Here is a 19,954-nt window from a genome sequence, read left to right on the forward strand (position 1 = left end):
CTGCTCACAATAAACTGTGATTCTTCGTGTTCACCTGCCTCCAGTTTTCAGGCTGGTGGTTTAGATTGTGGTCTCAGTTCTCTGATGGATGGAAGAAGCACCGTTGATTTTCAGTTTGCTTAGCTTTTCTTCTGGGAGGAGACTGATATTCCAAGCTCCTTATGTGTTGGACCACAAACCTGAATCTTAGTCCATGACTCTCTTGTCCTTTACCGCCATTCTCTTGCTTTCTCTGCTGCAGCCCCTCCTTACCATTCTTGGGATGTGTCAAGCACATGCTTGCCCTCTGCCCTCACTGTTCCCTTTCCCTGGAACTCTTCCCCCAGACATTTGCCTGGATCACTCCTGCACTTTGTAATCAGTTTTCTGCTCAAATGCCACTTCATCATACAAGCAGTTCTCACCCACAGTAAGGAGAAACAGAGCCACCTGTCTGTCTTGATTCATTTATTTACTTTATCATTCTTCAAAGCACATATCATGATATAACATTATATCCTATCTTAACAGGCTTACCATGTTTAATATTTGTCTTTCTGCCTTGAAATGTAAGCTCTACAATGTCAGAGGCTTGGTCTCTTTTGCTCACCACTGTAAACCTGCTTCTATATCACTCCCAGGAAGATAGCACATGGCATATAGTGTCCAACAAACAATTGTTGAATAAATGGATGGATAAACACATCAATCCCCCATGGTCTGAGGGAAGATATATAACTGACTAATGTAAAAAAAATTTAAAAATTTTAAAAACGAAAAGATGCTGAATGTTAATTAACCCCCACAGAAATGCAAATTAAAATTTCACAATGATACACTACTTCATATACACACTAAAATGGTAAAAACGAAAACAAAAACAAAACAAAAAACTAAAAGACCTACAATGACAAATGTTGGGACTGTGGAGCAGCTGGAGCTCTGAGACATCATTGGTAGGGATGTAAAGGTATAATAATGCTGGAAAATGTTCTGGCAGTTTCATTAAAGTTAAACCTACACATATCATGTCACTCAATAGTTCTATTCCTAGGTATTTCCTAAAAAAATGAAAACACATTTCCTTATCAAGACTTACACTCAAATATTCATTAAACGATAAACTATCTTAATATCCAACAACAAATAAATGGGAAAAGAAACTGTGGTGTATCCATAAAATGGAATACTACAGAGCAATCAAAAGGAATGAACTACAAGAAATGACTTGCATGTACCTCAGATACATTATCCTGAAGAAAAAAAAGTCATATATCAAGAAGTACTCTGCAATAAGGTATTATTCCATTTATATGAAATTATAGAACAAACGAAATTAATCTATGGTGTCAGAAAGGAGTCAGATGTCTGCCTAGGGCTGGAGGCTTGACTTCAAGAGGGCACAGCAGAAATGTCAGCAAGATGACAGCCTAGGAAGCTCAAAGCCTTTGTTTACCCATAGAAACACTTAACAAACAACTAGAAACTGAAAATAATAACTTTACAGGGGCTCTGTAAGTCCATCAAAGATTACAGAACCTGAGCAAATGCCCAATCCAAAAAAAAAAAAAAAAAGCATCATTTAAAATGACAATAAATTTCATGGTATTTTTACTCCACCCACCTGCAGTGCAGTGCAGTTTGGGGCAGCAGTAGCCTGGACCTCTAACAAAACCAGACACAAAATCAACAGAAGGAAGGAAATAATAAAGATTAGAGCAGAGATCAATGATATTGAAAATAGAAAAAAATAAAATCAACAAAGCCAAAAGTTAGTGTTTAGAACAAATTAATAAAATTAACAAATCTTTAGCTAGGTTTACTAAGAAAAAAAGAAAAAGAAAAAGGAAAGAAGACTCAAAATAAAAATGAAAGAAGGGACACTATAGAAATTGAAAAGATTATAAGAGAGTACTATGAACAACAGTATGTAAGTAAATTGGATAATCAAGGTAAAAGAGATAAATTCCCAGAAAAACACAACCTATTTAAACTAAATCATGAAGAAACAGCAAGTCTGAAACAGATATGTAACTAGTAAGGAGATTGATTCAGTAATCAAAAATCTTCCAACAATGAAAAGCCCAAGAGCAGCTGGCTTCACTAGTGAATTCTACCAAGCATTTAAAGAATTAACAACAGTCATCCTCAAACCCTTTCAAAAAAATCAAAGAGCTGGGAACACTTCTAAACTCATTTTATGAAGCCAGCATTATCCTAATACCAAAGCCAGAGAAAGACACCACAAGAAAAGGAAACTACACACAACATCCCTTAGGACCATTGCTGCAACAACCCTCAAGGATATACAGTTGACTCTTGAACAACAGGGGGTTAAGGGTGCTGACCCTCTGTAAAGCTGAAAATCTGCATATAATTTATAGTCAGCCCTCCACATGCAAGGTTTGATTCCTCTGTACCTGTGGTTTTGCATCTGTGGATTCAACCACCCACAAAAAATCATGTCGTTAACTGTAGCATTTACTACTGAAAAAAAGTCCACATATAAGTAGACTCGTGCAGTTCAAACCTGTGTTGTTTAAGAGTCAATTGTACTAACAAACTGAATTCAACATGATATTAAAAGATTATATCACATAAACAAGTGGAATGTATTACTGGAACATAAGGATGGTTGAATACATAAAAATCAATCAATGAATATACTATATTAGCAGGATGAATTTTTTTAAAAAAATTAGTTAATTGATGGAGAAAAAGCATTTGACAAAATTCAATACCCTTTTGTGATTAAAAACTCAATAAACTAGGAATAGAAGCAAACTATATCAATGTAATAAAGGCCATATATGAAATACCCATATCTAATATCATACTCAATGCTGAAAAACTAAACATTTCTTTCTAATGTCAGGAACAAGGCAAGGATGCCTGCTTTCATCACTTCTATTTATACAGTACTAGAAGTCCTAACCAGGGTAATTAGGCAAGAAAAACATCTAAAAGGTATCCAAATTGGAAAGGAAGAAGTAAAATCATCTCTGTTTGCCTATGACATAATCTTAAATTCAAGAACTCCTAAAGTTTCCACAAGAAATTGTTAGAACTAATAAGTGAATTCAGCAAAATTATAGAATAAAAAATCAATACATAAAAATCGGTTGTATTTCTATGCACTAGCAATGAACAATCCAAAAAGGAAATTAAGAGGCAATTCAATTTATAATAACATTAAAAATACTAGGAATAAACTTAAACAAGGTAAAAGACTTGTACACTGGAAACTACAAAATGTTTCTGAAAGAAATTAAAGACAAAAATTAATGGAAAGACATACCATGTTGATGGATTGAAAGACTTAATATTATTAAATTGTCAATATTACTTTAAGCTATCTACAGCTTCAGTGCAATCCTTAATAACACTCCAGTGAATTTTTTTTTTTTTTTGCAGAATTAGAAAAATTCATCCTAAAATGCATATGAAATCTCAAGGGATCCCAAATAGCTAAAACAATCTTGAAAAATAAAGTAAAAAGTCTCACGCTCCTGATTTCAAAACCTACTATAAAGCTTCAATAATCAAAACAGTATGGTTCTGGCATAAAGACAGACATAAACCAATGGAATAGAATAGAGATCACAGAAATAAAAATATATGTCCAAATGAATTTCAAAAAGAGTGAGAAGCCCAATGAGGAAAAGATAATCTTTTCAACAAACGGTGCTGGGAAAACTGCATATCCACATGCAATAAAATTAACTTGGACTCTTTCCTTACACCATACACAAAAACTAACTAAAAAAGGAACAAAGATCTAAACATAAGGGTTAAAACATAAAACTCTTCAAAGAAAAAATAGGGAAAAAGCTTCATGACATTGGATTTGGCAGTGATTTCTTGGATAGGACAACAAAAGCATAAACAACAAAAGAAAAAACTGATAAAATGGACTACCTCACAATTAAAAATGTGTGTGCGTCAAAAGACATTATCACCAGAGTGAAAAGGCAATCCACAGATAGAACACATGTGAAAATCATATCTAATAAAATATTAATATTCAGAATATATCAAGAATTCTTATAACTCAACAACAACACAAAAGACTAACAACCTGATTAAATATGGACAATCAATTGAATAGACATTTATCTAAAGAACATACATAAACAGGCATTAAAGCACATCACTAATCATTAGCAAAATGCAAATCAAAACCACAATGAGATAAAATACTTCACATCCATTAATATGGCTATTATAAAAAAAATTGAAAATAACAAGTGTTGGCGAGAAATTGGAACCCTTATATGCATTGCTGAAGGGGATGTAAAATGGTGCAGCCACTATGGAAAATGGTATGGTGCTTCCTCAAAATTATACAGAATTACCACATGATCCATTTCTAGGTATATAAAATCCCATTTCTGGGAATATACTAAAACAATTGAAAGCAGGGACTTGAACAGATATTTATACATCCATGTTCACAGCAGCGTTATTCATAGTAGCAACCCAAGTGTCCACTGACAAATAAATGGATAAATGGTGGTATAAACTTACAGTGGAATATGTTTCAGCCTTAAGAAGGAAGGAAATCCTGACACATGCTACACTGATGAACCTTGAAGACATTAAGCTAAGTGAAATAGGGTAGCCATAAAAGGACAAATACTGTATGACCCCACGTACATGAGGTCCCTAGTGCAGTCAAATTCATAGAGACAGAAAGTAGAACGGTGGTTGCCAGAGGCAATGGGGAGGGGGAGGATGGGGTGTTAGTGTTTAATGGGAACAGAGTTTCAGTCTAGAAAAATGAGAAAGGGTCTGTAGACAGACGGCTGCTGCACGTAACATGAACGTATTTAATGGCACAGAACTCTATACTTAAAAGTGGTTAAAATGGTAAATTTCATGTCATGCACATTTGACCACAAAAAAAGAGAGGGCACAGAGGAACTCTTTGAGGGTGATAAAAAATATTCTAAAAAAAAGAAAAAATTCCACACCTTTTAGAGTGGTGGTTACATGGTTGAATGTGAATGCCCAAGTCTAAGTGGACACAGAATATAGTGCATTCTATGTAAATTCCCTCCCCCTCTCCTCCCTCTCTCTCCTTTCTCCCCCACTTCCTGATCTATGGGCCCTTTATTCTGCTAATATATTCATTAGATGTGAGTGTTTAAAGAGGAGACTCTGGCATTAATTAAACTTTATAATTTCCATGGCACTTAGAACAGGGCTTGGCATAGAGAAGTCAATAAAAGCTGGTTGTTTAAATTGTGAATTCAGTAACTTACATTTTTAAAAACATTAATGCTACTGTTTATCATGAACTCGCTACACTGGACTTTAAGCTCTGACAAACTTGATGCCATGTATTCCTCCCCAACAACCCAGCGAAGTGAGCAGATAGCGTCCCCAACCCTTTCTTTTTAAATCAGGAAATTGAGGCTTAGAGAAACTTGTTCACTTGTCTGACCATGTTCAGCCAGTAAGTACCAGAGCTGGGATTTGAACAGAGTCTTCCTGACTGCAAAGTCTGTGTCTTAACCGCTTGACAGGGGTCATACTTTATCTTACATTTCACTAAGCATCCATTGAATAGCCAATTGTAAACTAAGCATATAATCAAGAGGATCCTGTAAACTGTTCCCACCGCACAGGTACAGCAAGATACATGCTCCCACGATGTATTCAAGGACCTCACAGTGAGGGCTCATCACAGAAACCACCACATTTCACATGGCCAAGGAAATGAGTCCACAAATACCTTCATCCTGAGATGCCCTCTGCAATTTTAGAAGACTGCTCTCATTGATTTCTTTCTATTCCCCAGAGTTTGCCGCCGTACTTCCAGAATATGCCATCCTCTATTTTGTAACCTTAATAAAAAGGGAGGAGGCTGGTATACCTCCCTTGTAACTGCTCCGCATCTCCTGACAGTGGCTTTAAGAATACTGTGAAATTCACAAATACTGCAATTATAATAAGCAGGAGGAGACAGGACAAGTTAAATACCAACTATCTAGGGAGAGATCATTATCTCAACTAGGACTCAAATGCCAGAATCTCTGGCTGCAATGTCAGTGATTTCCCAATTGCTTAAAAATGGATGAGAATATCTTCATTAGAAAAAGCAGGGGTGTGTGCGCGTGTGCATGTGTGCGTTTGTGTGTGTGAGAGAGAAAGAGGGGGACACACAGAGAGATAGAGATAAAGGACACACATCCATCTTTTCAACGAACTTGGAGCGCCCACCGGACGCTGGGACACAAAGATGGAGAGAGGGTGTTAATGCATTCAACAAAAGGCATGGAAGCAGTGCAAACAACAGCAGGGAGAAGGGTATTTTTAGGGATGGCCTAGAAAGCACAGGACAGCACAAACATGAATCCCATTATTCCCTCCTCCTACACAGATGCCTTACGGTCACGTATGTGAACGTGAGCATGGCCTCTCCAATAACACACCTGACTGACACATTTCCTTGTGAAACACATGCTGGCTTTTTTTCTTTTAATCCCTCATGGTGAGCTCCAAACAGCAAGCAAGAATCCCTATGTTGTGATGGCATCAGTTGTAATCAAGCCCGGTCCAGGTGGACGACATCTGATAGGGCAAAACCCATACACCTGACGACGAAGAAAAAACGGTTTAACGGCAGAGGAGCAAGTGTGACCTGGCTGAGCCGTCACCTGCTGCCTGTACACGACACGGTCCCCTAAAGGGACATTCCGGTGGGCAGGCAAAGAGTAAGCTCTGGAAAGTCCACGAACCCGGAGGTCGAGAGGCGTCGGGTAGAGGGCGGAGCTGGGCTCCTGGAGAAGAGGTTCTTACAGAACAAGGTGGGACTCCTGATCACCCAGGGCCTGGGGTAGGTCCAACACAGAGGAGCAGGACGTGGACTCGGGCTCAGTGACAAAAAAGGGGCCTCCAGCTGCAGGGAAGGTGGTAACCAAGGGTCAGAGAGAGCCCAGTTCCAGCAGCAAGACAGAACCTGAGCCCCCAACTGCTTGGGCCTTGACGTAGGATGGACGCTGTGCATGTGCGGTCCCTTGATCCAGGCAGTCGGGGCTGGAGACGTTTGCACAGCAGAGCCTGGCGGGTGGGACACGGCCACTTCCTTCCCCCTCTCCTTCCTCTGCCTTGGAGTCAGGAACACGCCACCTTAGGCTACTTTGTCCTCACCTGTGCAGAGCCTCTGTCTTCCTTCAACTCTTCCTGACGCCTTGGGAAAGTCTCTCTCCTCTTTTCTTTCCATTTTTGTCTTTCGTTTCCTTGATCCGTCTTCCTTGCTTTATTAATACTTACGAAGCTATCCTGAATCATTATCAAGGAGGAAAATGCACACTTGAATCAAATAAAAGGGCAGCTCTGCATCTTAAAATTAAATTTGGCAACAACAGAAACAATAATACAAACTCCAAAACTTTTGAAAGTACTCAGAAATGTCTTTGGGAAAATGTTTCCATATTATCTTCCTGTAATTATGCCCACTTTTCTTTAGCACCGGCATTTGCGATAGATAGAAAATTAGAGTACTCGTTTTTTTCCCATCTTTTGCGTAATTACTTCTTCTACAACAACATTGTTTTCTATTGTTCTTCATTGCTGGTCTAGAGCATTTTGGGTAATTATGAGTTAAATTATCTTCCGTAGGCTAGCCAGAAAACTTAACAACCACTTAAAACATGCTCTATTTCTATTATGCAATGGAAACGTGATTAATCGAGATGCCATAGATCTTCAGAACCAGTGGAAGTGTTTAATATTCAAAACTAAGTTTTCAACATTGTATTGATCAGCACTCTTACGGAAGCCAGGTCAAGTCCTTCAGCATATCTTTGATTTAAGCAAAATGTACCATCTCCAGGGAAGAGGAAGCCACAAGGGGTCAGCCAGCTTCCTGTAGAGTATGAGTCAACCGCAAGGTGAGCAAGAGGGTCTGTGCCCGCTGCTGCCACAAGCTTGACAGTTTAAACTAAAATATGAGCATAAATGGGGAGAGGGGATTACGAAATGACTTGGATTTTAGGATTTAAAACCCCACGGCTTCTCATCCTTCCGTCCTTCCGTGCGGATCACTCGATCCCCCACCGTTCTCGGAGAAACGTCTTGGCACCGGTGTCCTTGTCATCATTTACCTGCTGGCTTTGTCTTGTCTGCAGGGTCCCTGGAGATACTGCACGTGCTGGGAGAGGTCACGTACACGCCCGGAGGGCGCAGCATTTAGGACAGGGTCAAAGCTGGGGGGGGGCATTGCCGTCTTCCCACAGCGCACACGGTGGGCAGGACCCTCCTGAGGCTTCGCTTTGTTCGAGGTTCGCAGGTGCGTGGTTTCCGGCCCCAAATGACAGAGCGGCATTTGCTGGCGTGCAGGTGAGGGGGGTGAAGCACTGCTGAGGGCAGGACAGCCACAGCCCTCAAGCTAATGCGGATTTCCTGACCTTTGCTCAAATGCAGGTGCCGGGAACAGAGAGCGCGCGTTTGCTTTTTCGGCTTGCAGCTCATGGAAACTTTCTCCGTTCTCTCTGGGAGGGGGTACTATAAAACTCAGGAGAAGAAAAGCAGGCATTCTAAGAACAAAGGCAGACTCTGACACAAAATAACCATGTGATCAAAAGGCAAGCGTCTTAACTTTCTAAACCGCAGCCGCCTAGTCTATTAGTTGGGGATCATATGGGAAGAAAATTCGCCACCCCACAATGTTTCTGGCATGTGGATTATGCCAAGCTGAAAACAGTCAAGGCCCAAAAGACTCAGGACGAAACTCTGCCATTCTGCCAGACTGCCTGAAGGATCTATAGATAGAGGGCGTGTTACAGGAGTGCGGCATCACAAGAGACGTCTGCCAGGTGTGGCGGGGAAACTCCCAGAGATCAGAGCCCACTCTGTGTCCATCTCTGCCTGGCCCAGCAAACATCTATTTACCAAACATTTGCTTTTCCATCTCCACGTGAACTGCATTCCTCCACTTAGAAGTCCCAAACCTCTACCCCCAACACCCTCTTTTCTCTTCAGCTGAAGATGGTATTTAGGGTGAGGGTTTTGGCCATTTTGTTGAGTTATTCAGTTCTCCTGGGTCTCCTCCATATATACATGTTATTAAACTTTTGTTTGATTTCATCCTGTTCATCTGTCTCAGTTAAATTTAATTCTTAGACCAGCCAGAAGACCCTACAAGGGTAGAAGAAAATGTCTTCCTCCCTGATAGGACCATAATATTCTGAAAATTACATGAAACAATAAGTAACTGTCCTGGCACCTGACACACAGTCAATCACGGATAATAGAGTTTATGTGTTTAAACCTCCGCCCTAATCCAGCCGCCCCGGAGATTTTATTGAAGGGTCTGTGGTGTGATCCTGTAGGAAAAGCGGCACCAGGCTCAAACACCTCCTTTCTCTAACCTTCTCTACCAAGGAAATGGCACACAGATAGAGGCAGAGTAAGTGCTGAGCTGCAGAAACATCACAACTTCAGTTTTCACATCTTAAAAAAGATGCACCAGGTGGTACCAGAAGTTCCAGGAAGGTGTCATTGCTGGGGGATGGGGAGGGGCTTAGAGGGCAGCCCCCCCGCCCACAGCCATGCCACCTTCTTCCTCAACTCATCTGCACCCAACATCAGCTAAAGCATCTTCCTGCAGGAAAAATAATAAATAAATAAATGAACCTGAAATAGTCTGGGGCTGTCTTGAGCAGACTGAAAAAAAAAAAAAAAAAAAATCAAGAACGGTTAACACTTAGTTCCTGACTTAACAGGCAACGCACATTTCTGCCAGCCCTAAGTGTGTCACGCCGTAATTCCGTCTTCTCACCTCAGGACAGTGAAGACGCTTCCCATGAATCATAAGGTCAGAAGTCCTCCCTTGGGAAGGTCAGGTGGGACCTAGGTGGCCCCTCCTGTCCACTGCGTCTCGCCGCTGGACCCCATCAGGCCTGGGACACACGCTGCTCAGTCCTGCTCATTGCAACCCCCTCACACACACACCCCCCGCCAGAAGCAGCTGCACAGCGAGCACAGCAGGAAGACCAGGGGCACAGCCCCTCTTTAGAATGACAGGACGCACCGGAGCCCAAGGGCCAGAGTGGCTGAAAGGCCAAAAAACGAACAAAAGGGCTTACATAAGAGCTGTTGAGTTGTCTAGAGCAGGGGTTCGCAACACCCAGACCACAGACAGGTACGGGTCCGTGGCCTGTTAGGAGCCGGGCCGCACGGCAGGAGGTGAGCGGCGGGCGAGCAAGGGAAGCGTCATCTGTATTTAACAGCGGCTCCCCATCGCCTGCGTCACTGCCTGCGCTCCGCCTCCCGTCAGCAGTATGTACGGCGAGTTGTATAATTATTTCATTATATATTACAATGTAATAATAATAGAAATGAAGTGCACAATACATGTAATGTGCTTGAATCATCCTGAAACCATCCCCGCCCCCCCAGTCTGTGGAATAACTGTCTTCCACGAGACTGGTCCCTGGTGCCAAAAAGGTTGGGGGCCGCTGGTCTAGAGCAATGCAGAAAGTCACTGAGCATGTATCCTGACGGCTTTAAAACTCCTCCTCCAGGGCTTCCCTGGTGGCGCAGTGGTCGGGAGTCCGCCTGCCGATGCGGGGGACGCGGGTTCGTGTCCCGGTCCGGGAGGATCCCACGTGCCTCGGAGCGGCTGGGCCCGTGAGCCGTGGCCGCTGCGCCTGCGCGTCCGGAGCCTGCGCTCCGCAACGGGAGAGGCCGCAACGGTGAGAGGCCCGCGTACCGCAAATAAAAAAACCCAAAACTCCTCCTCCCATCCCTGGCTCTGGCATGTAGCGTGTGGCATGTGTGCCGGGGAGGCAAACACATTCCTATCAATCAGTGACTTGACAGTGTCAGTGGAGCCAGTCAGGCCTGCTGATCTCCGCCGTTCTCAATCCAGGACACGCCAACTTCCCGGTGTGTCCCACGCCTTCCTTGCTTGGCGTCTGCTCTCGTCTACAGAGGGCAGGTCTCCGCAGGAACGCCCTCACTTCCAAGTCCATCTGCTGCTGCTGCGAAGAGACTCCCGTGGCTCTGCCACCCCGCTGCTGCTGTGCCCTCAGGGACGGTGAAACCTTCTGCGTAGCTCCAGATCAGATGGGGACCGCTGGTGGACTGAACTGCTCCCCGCGACACGTGATTTCAGCAGAATTCGAGTCCCTCGGGCCTCCAAGGGCTCTAACCGACCACCTGCCTGAAAGGCCGGCACCATATTTTGAAGGAGATGAAACCCCGTAGCTGCAAGCGCTTCATCCCTGCAGGGGTAACTCCATTCATTGTAAGAGACTGAGCCCCTTTGTGATGGATTACAGCACTCAGCCAAGGCTCATCACTTGAATCCTCAGTAGGCATGACTACGTCTGTACCCAACACCTAGGACGTGGCCGCTGACCCCCAAAACTCAACAGTCCAACCACGCCCACTCGTGGTTGGGCGTGTGGTACCCACGTCCACAGTGTGTACCCGTCAGAACAAAGATCTACAGCAGGGGTCACTGGGACTCAGGTGAGGGCGAATCCTGACCAGAGCAGGAAGCGGAATGCTGGATGGAGCGGGAAAGGACTAAGAATTCTAAAGATCCGTATGGGCGGGGGCCGGCGGTGAGTGGGGATGAGAAAGGAAACTGGAAAGAATGGAGAGTATTACACGGTGTCACTGGAGCTCTCTTTAGCTCCTGTAACAACCTGCACGTGTGGTTTGCTTTATACCCAGCAGAATAATGCCATCCACTCCATCTCCCAGATGCCGTAGACGGAGCAGATGCTGTTCCCAAGTGTACACAAAGGAAGTGAAGTGCTCAAAATCATGTAGCTAGTGAGGGATGGAGTAAGAATCAAACCCAGGTGAGTATGCAGGCCCCTGAGCCCGGTGTTCTTTCTCGGGCACTACGGCAGCCGTGTGTGGTAAGGTCCGTGCACGCACGTAGGGGACACGTAAGTGTGGGCAGGGCCACTGGAGACCAGCCTCGCTCAGATGCTCTGGGTCAGGAAAGGACTCCGGGGCAGTGATTCTTAGCATGAGAAACAGTGGAAGAGATCTTTGATATGCCCACACCTATGCCCAACTCCAGACATTTTGCTTTCATTGGTCTGGGATCCTGACTGTGGAATGTCTCAAAAGCATCTCAGGTAACTCCAGTGCAGCCCGGATTACAGTGCAGCTGGAGGGGCCCCGCAAGGACTTGCACTTAGTTCAGTGTCCATGTCTCCATCTTCCCAGGCCAAGAGCGAAGCCTGTGCACTCATGCAAGTCCGTATTCAGGTTAGGAAACTTAAACGCTGAAATGCACATGCTGTGGCCTTGTTTGGAATACCCTGGCGGCTAGTCTGAATTTTCTAGTTTACACGAAAGTAAAAGCTGCCGATGGTGAGTGCAAAAGACAGAAAAACACCCAGGCAAATGACAGGACGCCGTCCCTGGGAGCCTGACTACCCCAGTAGCTTTGGCAACAGCCTGCCGCTCAGCTTCTTCCTTGGTAGTAGTGAACCCTCAGATACTTGGTTCCAAAGGGATTAGCTCAGAATCCCAAATGAAAATGCAAGGGTATTTTAGAAGAGAGTTCCTAAGCATAATCCCAGATCAGCAAACCTGGATCAGCAAAACTGATTATCCTGCCATACTAAAAAAAAAAATTAAAAGAAAAAAAAAAAAAAAACCCACCCAGGTTGCTGGTGGAAACTTTTCCCATTTAGTGGAACAGTTAGAGCAACAACTCTCACCTCCACGCTCCTGCACCCCCCTCAGAATGCTCGTGGACACGCCTGATGTGGTCCCACTGCGGAACCAAAGCCCATTTAGAGAAGATTGAGGTCCAGGAAGAAAACACATCTGGTGACCGTCGCGTAACCGAAATAGCCTAAGAGACACCAGCTGACCACACTGAACATGCTGGGATCCTTTCCTGACGTGGGCAATGATTCACACGCAGGACTTCTAGATACTTGTCATATCGAATCTAATGGAAAGGCACGGGACATTTTTTTGTGTGTGTGGTACGCGAGCCTCTCACTGTTGTGGCCTCTCACTGTCGCGGAGCACAGGCTCTGGACGCGCAGGCTCAGCGGCCACAGCTCACGGGCCCAGCCGCTCCGCGGCACGTGGGATCCTCCCGGACCGGGGCACGAACCCGTGACCCCTGCATCGGCAGGCGGATTCTCGACCACTGCGCCACCAGGGAAGCCCAGGCAGAGGACATTTTTAACCCAACAGCAGATAACTGTCATGAAATGATTCTGGCCAAGAGGGCCCATTTATAGTAATGAATTCGAATCCGAGTCACAGGAGCTATAATTCAGACACTGTGAATATCACCTTCATTTTCCATATCATCTCTCTTCCAAGAAGGCAAATAATTCCAGAGTCACGTTAATTATTTCTACTTTAAAAGTAGCCCTGTGAAGTAGTCATGAGGAAGATATGATTGCCTCGTTTACACAAAATAAGTTTCATCCACATTCAAAACTTCAGTGTCGTCTCTGGCACCTCACTTCCTAGCACCCCTCAATGCAATCAAAGACCTAGCACCACAGATCATGCCTCCAAGGAAGGAGATCATCCTTCTCTGAGCCGGGCAATGTCTCACGGGGAATTTCAAAGGAGGACCCAGCTTTCTCGATTTTCTTGCTTCTCCTAGTCGGTCTTTGGCCTCCATGTGATTTCATTCAAGATTTAGAAACAGGTTGCGGCTACTTGGATCCAGGGCAGCCACATTTGAAAGGCTTTCTGTGGCTGATGAGCCTGGAAATCATCAACGCCTGTGAACACGAAACGATGCACTCAGAACACTGGATTCCCAAGCGCTGAACGCCCAAAGGGGTACCTTTCAGGAGACTAAAGAGTGGCCACCGTCAAGAATTACAATTTTTAGAAGCAAAAAAAAAAGAAACCCCAAATGATACATCTATCTGGGGTTGAGGCCGCGGACTTCCAGAGACGGGAAGCAGCGGATGCCCCCTCTGAGCCCTGACAAACAAGGTTTTCATTGAGACGGGCACACAGCTGTAGAGCCAAGGAACCAAAGGAGCACGGAAAACAGAAGGGGAGAGACGGAGACCCCCAGAGATCTGCAGGAGCTAGTTAAGCTATTTTAAGAAACATTGTGATAGCAGTGAAACCCGAACCTTAAAACTCAGGAAATACTAAGAATTAAGTGATGAAAGCAAAGGCAGAAAGTTGAGAATGAACAGCATGGAAGTATATATAAAATGGAGATATCTGATCAAAAACAAAGGAAAACGTAATAAAAGGGAAGAACATGAGAGGTAAAAGAAAGAGGATAAAGAAGGATTAAAGTGGGAGCAATGCACTGAATTTCTCTATTTCAGGGCAAATTATACACAAGTTGAGAGGCAAAAATCAACATGAGACGCGCTTACATTTTAAAAAATAAAGCATGCCATCAGGTAACAGATAACAGTTACACTCAAATACGTAAGGCTTTTTTTTTTTTTTCTCCACAAAGCACAAAAAAGCAACTATTCAGCTTTCCCTTTTTTATTCCCATTCCCATTATCAAGCCCAGCTGCTAAACATTAGAACTGAAGATCATGAAAACAGGCCAGCAGCTAATTAAAAAAAGGGCAGATCAAAGCTGGCCCTCTGCTGGTGGAACTGTGTTATTGCATCCCGTACAGCAGAAAGCTCCAGTCTTTTAAGTTTCTGGTTTAACTTTCAGAGGCAAGAAGAGGACAGAGGATTTTGGAAGGTTCAGCACTTTGGCCTTATTCAATGCTGAGCCTCTCTGTCCCTGGTAATAGTTTGGTGGATGAAGAGAGGTGCGTGGCAGAATCAAAATCCCTTCATACCTACTACCTTTCCCCCGCGTTTCCTCAGTTAACATGCACTGTAGCCCGGCTGCTACTCCTCTCTTTGAGCAGACTGGCCCTCTGCACATGTGCCTCTCAGGACATGGAGCCCCCAGGATTTCTCTAAGGCAAGGAAGTAGGCATGTTACGTTCCCTCTAGTCTGGGACTGGCTGAGGGGTGCCCACATGCCCAGAGGCTTTCCCTCCTGCTGTCTAGAGAGGAGGTCTGTCTCCATCCTCTTTTTTCTCTCTCCTCCCGGGGCCCCCATGCACCAGCAGACAGAGTTCTAGGACTTGTCCTCAAGCTCAAAAGAAGACTCAGCTGAGGGCCACTTTCAAAGTGGCAAGAATCCACCCTAACGCCTGGGCTTCGGTAGGAAGAGCAGGAGGCAGGAGGCCTTTCTTTCCTTCCCAGGGAGAGGCTTGTCCAGATGCAGAGGGTTCAACCAAGGAAGTCAAGGGAAGAACAGGAAGGCAGCCCCACCCTCATACATCCCTTGGAGAAGCCAGGCTTCTTGGCTGCAGAATCTGGGGCACGACGTTTTACTTCCACCATAACCATCGAAGTCACAGACAGGGAAAATGCATTCACCCTGTGTATACTATGAGCAGAGTTAAGGTGGGATGTCCCCTGAATCGGTCTCCGAGGGCCAGAACTGCCTCATTAAAGGGATAAAAGATGATATCTGCTGAGCTGGTGGAAAGCGGTGGCTGCATTTTTATTAAAGTCTCTGCTGCAGCAGGCCTGGTCCCCAAAGGTTCATATTCCAAGAAGCTCCACCCCTCTGCCTGGAGCATGTAAGTGATGCTCTGTAACTCACTCATTGAGGTAAAACAAAAAGCTGTCGCATATTGTGCTTTTCACATAGGAGTGTTGTTGCATAAAAGCTACATGTTATGCTTCCTCTCCCTGGCCTGAGCCTGCAAAGATAAAACTGCCCTCATGATTTATAATAGGGACCCGAGGAGCACCACACCGTGTTGGCAAGGATGGCTGCCTCTTAGGCAAACTCATAAAGGGCCACGCGGCCCAGCAACAGCAATTCCAGAGCCTGAAATGTCGGGTACCGCTCTGACCGAGACCAGCCAGCCCACTGGGAGGACGACGCTGCCTCATCACATACCTTCCGGACTGCGAGACAGCCACCAGGGTACAAGAGATCTCGGGCTAACCCCCCAGCACGTTTCAATGCCACGGCTCTCATCCCGGGGCCAAGGCAAAAGTGAGCCTAGCCACGTCATGGCCTCACAGACACATGGAGCCCCACGCAAGGACTCAAGAACTCGCTCCTAAGATCCGGTACCAGAAAAGCCACAGCACATGACAAAGCTGTCCGGGAGAATGGGTGCCAGCTGCCACAGAACGCCAAGTGGGCACCTCTTGGGCCTGCAAAAGGCCCTCTCCCACGCTCCGATCCCCCACGCAAGTCTCCGGTTCTCTCTCGCTCGCCCCTTCCCACGGAATCACATCCGAGGGGCTCAGGCCCCCGCCGAAGTACAGCTCCCTACCTGAGGGTGGCGCTCTCCCCCTGCCGGACCGTCACGTTGTCCATCGCTTTGGGGAAGGTGGCATCGCCGCTGCGCACGGGCACTCCTGTGGGTACAAGGAACAGCAGCCTGAGAGACACGACCACGAGGCACTTCCAGGGCAGGAACAGGTACCCACAGACCCCCATCCTCGACGGCCACAACTTCCCAGAACTCGGGCAGGCAGCCGCTCGGTCCTCGTCCCCCGCCCCGCACAGCGGCGGGTCTCAGGCAGCCGCGTGGGGAGGGAGGAAAGGGCTGGAACCAGCCAGAAGCAGAGAGGGGGAAGCAGAAGCGGAGTCCAGGCTCTCCCGACTCTAATGATTCTTCCTCAGATCCTGCCTCAGCTTTCCAGCCTGGCAGAACCAGAAGCCCCCTCCTGCATCCAAAAAGAGCTTTCTCGACGCTCCCCTGGGGAGGAGGGAGGCGGCCGGGAAGGGAGAGGAAGGAGGAAGGTGCAGAGATGAAGGTCACGGACTGCTCTTTCTCTGCCGAGGTGCTACTTTAACATTCAGTTGGGCACGTCCTGCCGAGGTCTGGCATCAAAAGTTTATAGCCCAAAGAAGCCAGGCAAGTGTCTCTGACATAAAGGAGATGTCATAAAAAGCTGCCGCTTCGAGGAGAGGAGAGGAGAGAATGTTTTATTAGCTCACACATATGTACAGTTGTATTTAGAAACCAGCCCGAGTCTCCAATCTGGAACGCAAAGGCGGTAAAAAGTTCCACCGCGGGGACCCGCAGCCGCCGCCGAGCCCGAGGATCCTCCGGTGCGGTGGGTGCCTGGCGTCCTCGCCGCAGCCCGCGCGGCGACTGGCGGCCAGCCCGGCCCGCGGAGCGCCGGCGGCGCAGGCTCGGGGCCCACGGAGAGCTGGCGGACGCCGCGCCCGCCTCTCCGGGGACGCGGCGCGGGGCGCGGGGACGCGCGGACGCCACGCTCAGCGGCCGCCCCCGGCCTCCGCGCCGCCGGCCTCCCGGGAGCAGCTCCAACACGCGCGGGCCCAGACCGCCGGGGTTGTCATGGCAGCAGCTCCGTCACTCACCGCAGCTCTCCGCGGGGCCGGCGCCGAGCGAGCGGGCGGACAGCGCGCCACGCGGCGGGCGCACACCGTAACCCCAGCCGCGCCGCCCACCCGCGCCGGGAGCGGCGCGTGTCGGGCCGCCTCCTCCCCCGCTCCTCTCTTCCCCGACACCGCGCCTGCCCGGGAACGCTGCGCTCCTCTCGGCGGCTTCCCTGCGGGCGGGCGGGAGGGAAGGGCTCGGGACCGCAGCAAATTGCAAACCGACTCGTACCTTCCTTCCCCGGATGCCGTGGGCCAAGGCAGAAGTTGCCAAACCCCGCCCTGGAGATCTCAGCTAGGTTTCCCACGCCGGGATTCTGACCCCGTGCGCGCGTCCACCGCTCGGCAGCCCGCTCTCCACGTGGCCGAGCTACAGTCCCGCCCCAGGCGGAGCTCTCCTGGGCCTTGGCGAGAAGGTGGAGCGCTTTCTCCTGCGGTGACCCACCTTGGAAGTACTCCTGGCCCTTGAGTTGCGCGCTCTGGCTCGCCAACTGGCAAATCAGAATTTCTTCCTGCTGCGCCACGAGCAAAATCGGCCCTGTCCTACTCCACGCTTATAACCCAAGTATCTTATTGTAAAAATGCAAAAACTGGGGAAAACACGTAGGGATCCTAAAAAGTGATAAGACTGGTTCTTATAAAATCCACCTGTGGCTTTATGATCACAACATAACGTGGCACCATCCCCGTATCCGGAGGGGACCTGGTGATAAGGTATTCTTAGAGCCCAGCCTGTCAGTGTGGAGTATGGAGGCATTTCTTTGGGTTAAGAACTGAAAAGCTCAGGCTTTCCTTGGGCCTGTCAAGAGGCTTTCTTTCTGCTCCCTCTGACAAAAGCCACCCCTTATTATGTGGCTTCTGCCCTTGTATCATACTTTAATAGTTGCTACATGCATTTGCTTTACTGCATTCGTTCTCAAATCCTTTTGTAAAATTAGCCTGGGCTCTGAACAACTGTTGCAATGGAGTGTAATTCAAAAATAAGCTTTAAACTTATACCATTAATTGTGTTCGTTGCTGAAGGGCACAAAAGTGTGCTACCTGTTCTCAGTTATAAAAAGCTGGGCACAAACAGATACTGTACTACTAGATACTATACTATGATAAATACTATAATATAAATAAATACTGCCCATCCCCTGCCCCCTGTAAAAAGAGAACCACATACATCTTAGGTCTAAAGTTTTTAATTAGAGCATCGTCCCTCAGGGAGAAGGAATGCCTGTCACTAGTTGTGCCACCTGTGTTTTATAAGTTTTAATCGAGTGAAAGTACATGGCACCTCCTTCCCAGAATGCAGGTGTTAATAATGCAGGCATGCGCAGTACACTCTCCAGTGCGCTTCTAGCTGAGAGGGGTAATGATGCTGGGAGGAGAGGCAAGGCCAGAGCAGCCAAACAACTTACTTTGGGATCACCCACCAGTTTGTTTTTTTTTTTTTTTGCGGTACGCGGGCCTCTCACTGCTGTGGCCTCTCCCGTTGTGGAGCACAGGCTCCGGACGCGCAGGCTCAGCGGCCATGGCTCACGGGCCCAGCCGCTCCGCGGCACGTGGGATCTTCCCGGACCAGGGCACGAACCCGCGTCCCCTGTATCGGCAGGCGGATTCTCAACCACTGCGCCACCAGGGAAGCCCCACCCACCAGTTTTAATGATACACATCTTTCCTTAAGACCTGAGTGTACCTGGGTTTTCTGTATACACATCGTACATAATCCTCTAAACTCCGAGGTGCTCTTGTCCACTATCAACAGCCTGCAAAGACTTTTTCAGTGCTTTAATCTGTGCAAAGCTGAGAACTGGGGCTGGGCTTATGATTTTCTTCAGTGACAGAGTTTGTCTCTTGAACACCAAGTGGGGGGAGCCGTGGGGAAGGGTCAGGCTGCCGTACACGTCACGCAGCTCCTGCTGCTTGGTTGCCGGGCACACCGATGACACGGCCGACTGACGCACCTGCCCGTGCTAGTGCTTTTCAAGAGGTGCAGCTGGGCTGCTGCCAAAGGCTGAATCAGCCCCTGAAGGGTGACTTGAGATGGAAAGAGTTGCCGGAGAAGAAAAGCAAGCAGGAAAGAACATGAGATTCCCGGTGGGAGGAGAACAGGCAAGGCAAGAAAAGAAGAGGCAGAGATAGGATGAAGTGAGGCATTATATGGTCTTAATAACATGTAACAAATCCTGCCCTTGGGAAAAGGATAAACTTTTTATTTTTGCAGGGCTGACTCCCCCCAGCTCTAGGTATCTGGAGTCCTAGAGAATGGGGCCGTCATCTTTCTCTTCTGTAAGTCGGCTTCCTGGTTCAATATTTGTAGGTGAACACATGGGCTGAACTTAAGGGCTAGGGAATCAGAGAAATAACTACAGAGGCCTGTAGTTTTGTGTGTGTGAATCTATGCCGGTCTACAGTTTGGTGGGGGAGAGTTCATTCATCTGTAAGGCATTGCTAGGGACCAGTATATCCATTTGGAGATGGGAAGGCCAAACCAGATTGAAATGGGAAAGGTAAAAGGGGGTGAGCTTTGCAATGAACAATGAACAAGTAGTTTATATCGGGAGATTTCTGTGAAATTCTTGACTGAGTACTATGATAGGGAAACCCCCAGTTAAACCT

At 47.0% G+C, this 19,954-nt stretch overlaps 1 protein-coding gene across 5 annotated transcripts in view; it reads right to left on the bottom strand.

Annotated features, from left to right (window-relative positions):
- OPCML (opioid binding protein/cell adhesion molecule like) overlaps positions 1-19,954 on the bottom strand; it is a 1,097,554-nt gene that overhangs the window by 496,718 nt on the left and 580,882 nt on the right. For 3 of the 5 annotated variants that reach the window (XM_059067772.2, XM_067039351.1, XM_067039352.1), the window contains one exon: positions 16,272-16,356. In XM_059067772.2, the coding sequence (XP_058923755.1) occupies positions 16,272-16,356 (85 nt within the window). The other 2 variants (XM_067039353.1, XM_067039350.1) reach the window with 2 other exon arrangements.

The sequence above is a fragment of the Kogia breviceps genome, chromosome 7 (assembly GCF_026419965.1).
Source record: "Kogia breviceps isolate mKogBre1 chromosome 7, mKogBre1 haplotype 1, whole genome shotgun sequence".
Taxonomy (NCBI): Eukaryota; Metazoa; Chordata; class Mammalia; order Artiodactyla; family Physeteridae; genus Kogia; species Kogia breviceps.